Source organism: Manis pentadactyla, chromosome 1, assembly GCF_030020395.1.
Source record: "Manis pentadactyla isolate mManPen7 chromosome 1, mManPen7.hap1, whole genome shotgun sequence".
Lineage (NCBI taxonomy): Eukaryota > Metazoa > Chordata > Mammalia > Pholidota > Manidae > Manis > Manis pentadactyla.
In genome coordinates, this window is record NC_080019.1 from 225123930 (window position 1) to 225131948 (window position 8019).

General features: G+C 38.9%; 1 protein-coding gene across 1 annotated transcript in view; it reads left to right on the top strand.

Moving 5' to 3' along the window:
• Positions 1-7456, top strand: part of LOC130683156 (cadherin-related family member 3-like) — a 56906-nt gene extending 49450 nt beyond the window's left edge. The window contains exons 14-19 of the mRNA XM_057499430.1: positions 163-407; positions 1469-1668; positions 2429-2448; positions 2549-2613; positions 3934-3982; positions 6960-7456. Coding sequence (XP_057355413.1) covers positions 163-407; positions 1469-1668; positions 2429-2448; positions 2549-2613; positions 3934-3982; positions 6960-7117 — 737 coding nt within the window. The 3' untranslated portion in view covers positions 7118-7456. The remainder of the gene's footprint in view (positions 1-162; positions 408-1468; positions 1669-2428; positions 2449-2548; positions 2614-3933; positions 3983-6959) is intronic.
• Positions 7457-8019: the final 563 nt, after the last annotated feature.

Genomic DNA, 8019 nt, shown 5'->3' on the forward strand with positions numbered 1-8019 from the left:
GCTTACATGATTTCAATTTTATTATAGATATAGGAATCTAGAGAACAATAGAAATATTATTTGTTCATTCCTACTGTGTTTCAAAAGAAATGTAACGTAGCTTGATAAAACCTTTTAACATATCTTAAAATAATTATAATTTTTGAATTACTCCTTTTAAAGGAAATGAGAACCATCATTTTGGATTTGACCCAACTAGAGGTTCAAATACTCCAAAATTAATTGTGAAGAACCCTTTTAACTTTGAATCTGGAGCTGAACTGAAGCGGCACTACCATCTTTTGGTGCACATCATCGATGACAATCTGAAATACGGCAAAGCCACGAAGCCCAGGACGGGCACTGCCATTATAGATATTTATGTGACAAGGGCCAATACGCCACTTCCTGCAACTACCAGTTCTGAAGTAAAGAGCTATGGAATTTAATTTGGTTGTGTGTGGGGGAAATATTCTCTTGTCAATTCAAGTTTCACCTAGAAAGTCTGAAATGCTACTCAGGGTGGCACCTTCACCTATTTTCCTTTCCCTGTGGGCACTACCCCTTCCAACCACCAGGCTACGTTTTATAGTGTGCATCTGTGAGTACAGACTCCATGGGTGAGAGAATGCGTGATAATTGCAGGTGGGGGATAGAGGACCCCTAGGAACAAGTGATGTCTGAATGTCCTCAAGTCCTGCCCACCAGAAAGGTCCATGAATCAATGGATTCTAACAACTAAAAATCTGTACAAGTGGGCACTTTCAAACATTATTTGTCTAGTGATCAAGTTGATCACAGTAATGGGCACCAACCATGTGCCAGGCACTGTACTACATGGCTTTTACTCATCATTTCATCATCTTTGGTAGAATCCTATGAAGTTTAGCAGACCTTTTAGTATTTCATAATTTCAAAAACAGATATGCAAAGCCTCTCTAGAACTCCAGAATAGCTTCTGAGTAACAAAGATGTAATCTGTTCAGTAGACTTTATGGTTAGTGTATTTTATTGTCTTCTATCCTTTGAAATAGAAGTATATTTTTTACAACATGGATGATAAATCTCTCCACCAGAATATTTGATTTTCAAGAACACACTATTCTCTCAAGCTGCAGAAAAGGGCTTATCCTGTGTAGAGTAGATAATAGAGGCATCCAAGCCTAAAAGAACCTCAGACACCATCTAGTAAAACCCCTCGATTTTACAGATGAGAAAACTGAGGTCAAAGAGGAAAAATGGTTTTGTCTGAGTCTGCAGAGCAGTGACTGCATACAGCTCAAGTCTTCAGATCCTTAAATTGGTGGCTTCTCTATGCTCAGGTGTTCTTCAGTGTCACCCGTGGGGTTTTAAAACATCCACGTATCATGAGTCAATACCCCACTGTCTGTACAGGACTCCAGCTCTATACAGATGCTACTATGTGTAGACAGATGCTCTCTGACAACATAAACTAATGTTCTGTTTGCTCTGAACTAATATTTCCCAGCAAAGAAAAGGTCTGACCATTGTATACACAGCTATCAACACATACAAATCCAGTGACTGGTACATCCCTTTCATCTTCACACTGATGGCTGTTTTTTTTGCCGGGCTGGTTTCCTGGGTATGTTTCCTATTTTGGAAATATGGAAATGCTGTGGAATGCGGTCATAAAACGGTCATGGAAGCCTCCAAGCTCAAGCCCTCGTATGTCATTTTTCTTTCTAAGTTTCTAATATAAAAAGAGTTGAAATAGCTGGGGTTCGGTGTTCATACTCTGAGACCTTCTTCCTTATGAGAGGCACAGAGGAAAGTACTTGGAATACAAAACTCAAGGGTCCCGTTCACCATGGCTCCAAACCTACTCTATCTCAGAAACAGCTGGAGAGATTTCTTTAAAAAATAGCAACAACATATTCTTGGGTTCTACCTTAGAACACCTGAAATAGATTTTCTGTGAGGAAATATTTTAAACAAATCAATTTGTGAGCAGATAAGCCAAACAACTCCCCATTTTATTTTGATGCAAGCAGTTCATGGGCAGGTATATGACAACTACCAGGAACCACCCTAGAGACAGGTAACAAATCCAGGTTCCCTTCCCAGACTTGTTTTAAATCTATGTGAAGCAATGCAGAAAGGTCAAAGAAATGCAGAAGTGCAGATAGAAAATACAGCTCCTTTCACTGTTACCCAAAAATAATTCTTCAGAGTTCAGAATATCATGGCTTCAAAAACAGAGTTGGATGTGAATTTTTATTAACTAAGCAGAGAGAAGTTATGATTCAGTGAGGGGGGTGGTGATAGTTAATGAGACCAGTTTATTATCCCCAGACAGCATTTTGTTTTTAAATTGGAAGTGGGAGAGATGTGATCACAGTCATGTGCTACAAAAAATTCGAATTCTTTTTTTGCCTTGTATTAGCATAAAGAAGCTGATATTTTCTCAAATTTTCTTTTTATACAGAGGAATAAAGTACAGTGCAGGTAAGATACAGATTACTAATCATCACATGATTATTATGAATTGTGTAATTTTAAAAAGCCACTCATTAATACTTGCCTTTTGTTTATTTTTTTTGGGTAGGAGCTAGAAATCAAAAGGAGAAGATTGTCACTGAAAACATAAATAAAAAACTAGAAGTACTAACAGTAAGTACATTTTTGTGATCCTTCTACAGTAGAAGAGGACTCCATTTTCTCTGTAATTATTGCTGAATGAAAAGTTCACATAAACATACAGTGAATCTACTCAGCCATCATAGAAAGAAAAAAATTTTAATTTCAAGTTATCAGCTTCTGGTGAATTTCTGTGTATTACAAAACTGGGATTTCAGATCCAGTCTTAGAATTGGGCTTGGGTCAAAATTTGCCTCAAACATTATGTGTATTCAGCAAAAACAACTCTAGAGACATGGAAGTACAGCATTATTCACCATTACTTAAAAATAAGAGCTGGATTTGAAAATGGATTATGTTTGTGCTAGAGCTAAAGAAGTTCTTCAGCCCTGGAGTTTCTTAGTAGTTGGTAAAATCTACACCGTGAATCATGGAAACCATCTTGAAATTGGTTGAGACCCATTCATTAAGTGATTCACAAGAACAACTGAGGGTCAGGCTGGTTCCATGAAGCATAAATGTGGACTGGGACCAGAAAGGGCATTTTTAGCCTTCATCTCTCCTTTCTTCTCTCTACCTGCTGCCCCGTTTGACTAGGACATTCCTCTCTGAGTCCTGACTGACGATGACATTGTTTCATGAGCTGGCTCTCTTTCAGGGCTCCCTACCCCTGCCTCTTCCTTTAAGAAAACGATGCCAGCTAACCTCCTGTAGTAGTTAGCTTGGGCTGCCGTAACAAAATAGCACAGACTGTGAATTTGACAACAGAAATTTCTTTTCTCCCAGTTGTGGTGGTTAGAAGTCCAAGATGAAGGTGTTGGCAGGGTTGGTGTCTTCTGAGCTCGCTCTCCTTGGCTTGCTAATGGCTGCCTTCCCCGTGTCCCCACATGGCCATCCCTCATCTGTGTGTCTGTACCCTAATCTTTCATTCTTATAAAGACACCAGTCATGCTAGATTAAGGCCATCCATAAGACCTCATTTTACCTTAATCACCTCTTTGAAGACCCTACCTCTAAATACAGTCACATTCTGTGGTAATGGGGGTTAGAGCTTCAACGTAGGAATTCGGCGGGAACACAGCTCAGCTTGTAACACCTCCTATCCAGGATAAGAGACTTCTCATCAATAAAAAGATCTGAGGTGACAGAGGGCATGGTAGGCAGACTGATGTGGGGGCTGGGGCAGAGAGGAGAAATAGCAGCAGGAAGTGTTTGTACCCTAGGCTGCCAGTTCTAAATACACTAGAAAGATGAGGTAATTTATAAGATGTCATCTGATCAAAGTACTCAACACACGTCAAAACTGATTTTTTCAAGCTGATTTTATTGCTAACACTTTGTACTTTTTGAAAGGAAACCATTGTGTATGAGACCATGTTTGATGGAGAAGCCATTGATCCAGGTATGGTACTTAAACATCTTTTGAATAAGCTCATTTTTCCAATTTAGATGCTAAAACATGTGAATGAATTACTTGTTCATTTTGCTTTGTCTAATAAGACTCTGTCCTAAAGCAAACCTTTCAAGGGCCAGGCAGGTAAAATAAATGGCTGAACTAGGCCATATAAGTCAGTACATTCAATCATCAATATCAAATGACGCTTGGGGGACATGCTGTTACTCAGCTCATTGGGACTAGGCTTGGAGTTACCAGAATTCTGATGCTTAAAAAGATGTTGGAAATCCAAATGGTTACATGAAATCTGCCCATTTCTAAATGACAGTAATAGGCATTAGTAGGTAATTCATTCAATTAAAGCAAACTCCATTGTGCACATCAAATAAAACACAATTTTCCTCCCTGGTTATATACTGTTGTGTAACAAACTACCCCAAAACTCACTGGCTTAGAACAACTGTTTTACTATATGTCACGATTTTGCGTGTGAAGAGTTTGTGTTTGGTGTCACTTGGGCAATTCCTTCGCTTTATAATACTGAAAGTCACTTCAGCGGTGTCCAGCTGGCCGCCGGTCTGCTTCGGTGGGCCCAAAGCGACTTCACTCGCATGCCTGACTACTTGGTGGGAACAGTTACATGGCTGGGCTCAGGCGGGGCCCACTACCTCTTCATGGGGTCTCCCCAGCGTGGTTAATTGGGTGTCCCGCTTCTCAGTTTAGATCACCCAGAGAGGATGGTAAGATGAAGTTGCCAGTTTCCTCAGGCCTGGGCCCAGAAACAGGTACAGTGTCACTCTACCACATTTTACTGGTTAAAGAAGTCAGAATCTACCCAGATTCAAAGAGAGAACCATTTTAACTATTTTTAAGTGTACAGTTCTGTGGCATGAAGTATACTCACACTGTCATGCAAATGTCACCACCATCTACCTTCAGAACTGTTTAATCTTTTCCAACTGAAACTCCATACTCATTAAACACTGACTTCCCATTTCCTTCTCCTCCCTGCCCCTGGCAACCACCATTCTACTTTCTGTCTTTATGAATTTGACTACTCTGGGTACTTCCTGTAAGTGGAATCATACAGCATCTGTCCTTTTGTGGATGCTTTATTATTAAGCATAGCATTGCCAACTTTCATCCATGTTGTACCATGTGTTGGAATTTCCTTCCTTTTTAAAACTAAATAAAACATCGTTGTGTGTTTATACCACATTTTGTTCATCCATTTATCCATTGATGGTCATGTAGATTGCATCCACATTTTGGTTATTGGTGCTGCAATGTAACCTATTTAATTTTAACATTATTCCTGGCAAAATGAAAGACTTCATATTTAACTATGTAGTTGTGGACATATTACAAGGTGTTAGTGGGGCATTTCTAATATCAAATCATAGAAAACAGTGAATTGTTACTACGGTCAAAATGCTTCCACAAGAATCGTTCATTCTCATAACTATTTATGAGCCAATAACTGTTATTATTCTCCATTTTACAAATGAGACCACCAAGGCACAGAGAGACAAGGTAACTTCCCCGGAATCACAGTGTGGTGAGAGGAAAGTTAGGATAAAAAGCCTGGCAGTCTAACACAGGAACCTTCACGCTAACGCTGGTCATGACCTCTCCTGCCAATGGCCTTGTAAAAACCAGTGTATTAGCAAACACTGGGCCCTAGACTGCTCCATCCTACAAAATAAAACAAGTTTACATAGTCTACTAAAGACAACAAGCTCTGGTGATCACTTTTTGCCCATTCAGCGTGTGACTCATACTCATCGCCTTTGGTCTTCTCAGTACCGAGGACATGATTATTGTGTGTTTAGACCCATGCATTTGGCTTACTTTGAACCGGGATGTTTGATGTATGACTCAGCAATTAGTTTTCAAGTTCCATCAAGCACTATTGAGAGATGGTATAGACTGTTTTGGCAGAGGGAGGCGCTTGTCAGGGCAGTGCATTGTCCACTACCACTGTTGCCCTGGCAGAAAATCACCTTTCGGTTCATGGAAATTTGACAGCTGAGTCGGCACATCGAAGTGTCACATGATTGTTAGAGAAGAGAAATATTTTAAAATAAAAATGTTTGGCTCTATGTGTTGGTACATACCATCACTTATCAAATGTTCTGTGGAATCCAGAATGTGATAGATAAGGCATTATTTTATTCATTGAGACTAAAAAGGTAAAAGAAGGTTTGGCCCCCTACCCTAGGTTGTTAGTGTTTAGAGCTCTGCAGCTAGATTCCCTGAGTTCAAATCTAGGTCTGCCTCTTACAAATGGTGTGGAATTGTTAAGTTAACTTAAATTGGTGTGCCCCAACTTCGTCATCTTAAATACATGGCCCATAGTATGTTTGTATCTCACAAGGATGGTGAGTGGATTAAACCAATTAATTTATGAAAATGGAGTCTGATAAGTAGTAAACATTACAGCAGTCATCTGTTATTCTTATGACTATTTTTATTTATTAATTACATCCTCATCACTTAAGAAATAACAATTGGTTGACTTCCTACTATATTGGGCTGTATGTACCCTGTTTCTTTCTCTTATTTATTACTTTTATTTCATGATTGTTTCTATGAAGGGATGGCTGATTAAACCTCAGTACTGTGTAAGTATATCACTTTAGGGACAATTTTATTTTTAATTCTGACTTTTTAAAAAAACTTTTGATTTAAAAATGATTACAGACTCACAATATAGGAAAAATTATATTATACTGAGAGATAATGTCTACTCATCACCTAGTTTCCCCCAAAGAGATATTTTAATGCATGTGACATGTGCCGCTTCACATTTTGCTTCTAGTTTTTCCTTTGGTAACAAACATCAAGACCTGAGAAGACAAGCAACTGTTCAGTGTGCTGGCTCTACTGCAAATGCTCAGCATACACTTTGTGGAATGAACAAATGCTTTGCGAGTTCATTATAATTCACTTTCTCTGTGTTCTGTGTTCTCCTGCCCCACAGTCTCTGGGAATGTGTATAAATATAACAGCAGAACAGGAGCAAGGAAGTGGAAGAAGGCCCCCTGGCATCAGTACGGGTCCTTGGCAGACATATGCTCTGTCTCAGAGGCCCATCCTTCTGAGGAGTCTACATTCTTAAAGATTCCTATGCAAGGATAGCATTTTTGTATGTCTCGAAATGATTGCTTTTTTGTGTCTGTCACAGGTAATTATTACTTGGCTACCTAAATTAAATTATAGATGTGAGACCAGCCGCTTTGCTTGTGTTTATCACTTTCTGTAATCTTCCAGTTCAGGATGTCTGGGTGAGGGCAGCAAGAGTGATCAGCCTTCAATATTTGAATATGTTTTGCTAAAAACTAGAGACTAAATTTATGTATGTTCACTATCTGACTTTGCCCAGTAGAAAGTATGTTTGTTATGACAGGAGACCTTTTTTTGCTATAGCCCCAGCACATGCTTGGCACATAAGTGAAGGCTCCACATATATTCGGTGAATAAAGGAATTTGAAGATACGAATTTAGATCTCTTGCCTTTAATTCAAATTGCTTATTACTCCTATGACCCATGGAAGAAATGAGAATTATCCTTAGCAAAGAACTTTTCTGGTTTCTGGTAGTCATAAAAAAATGCAGGATTTTTTTCATCATTTTTAAAAAGCACAATTGATCTTGCTTTTAATTTTCTTTCTATAGCACTATGGCGAATGACTACCTGAAAACCTCACTTATTAATGACTTACCAAGGAAATGTTGGCATCCAGTCTTTTGAGAGCTATGTTTTGACAAACAAGTTTTAAAATACATATAAGCTTTCTGATGAGCTCCCTTGGATATCGAAGGCACTCCATGGCAGGAGACCAGAGGGTTGTTGATGGTAGGGGCTAAATACACATTTAACCCAAAATAGAGCTCAACTTGGGATATTTTTTAGTGAAACTTATTCAAAGTAAAACATAACAAGAGCAATGAACTAATATTTGAATTAGAGGAGATCGGGGCTTGGACGATCAGAAATGTCTTGATATTTATCCCTTTTGCCCACGTACACACAGACGATT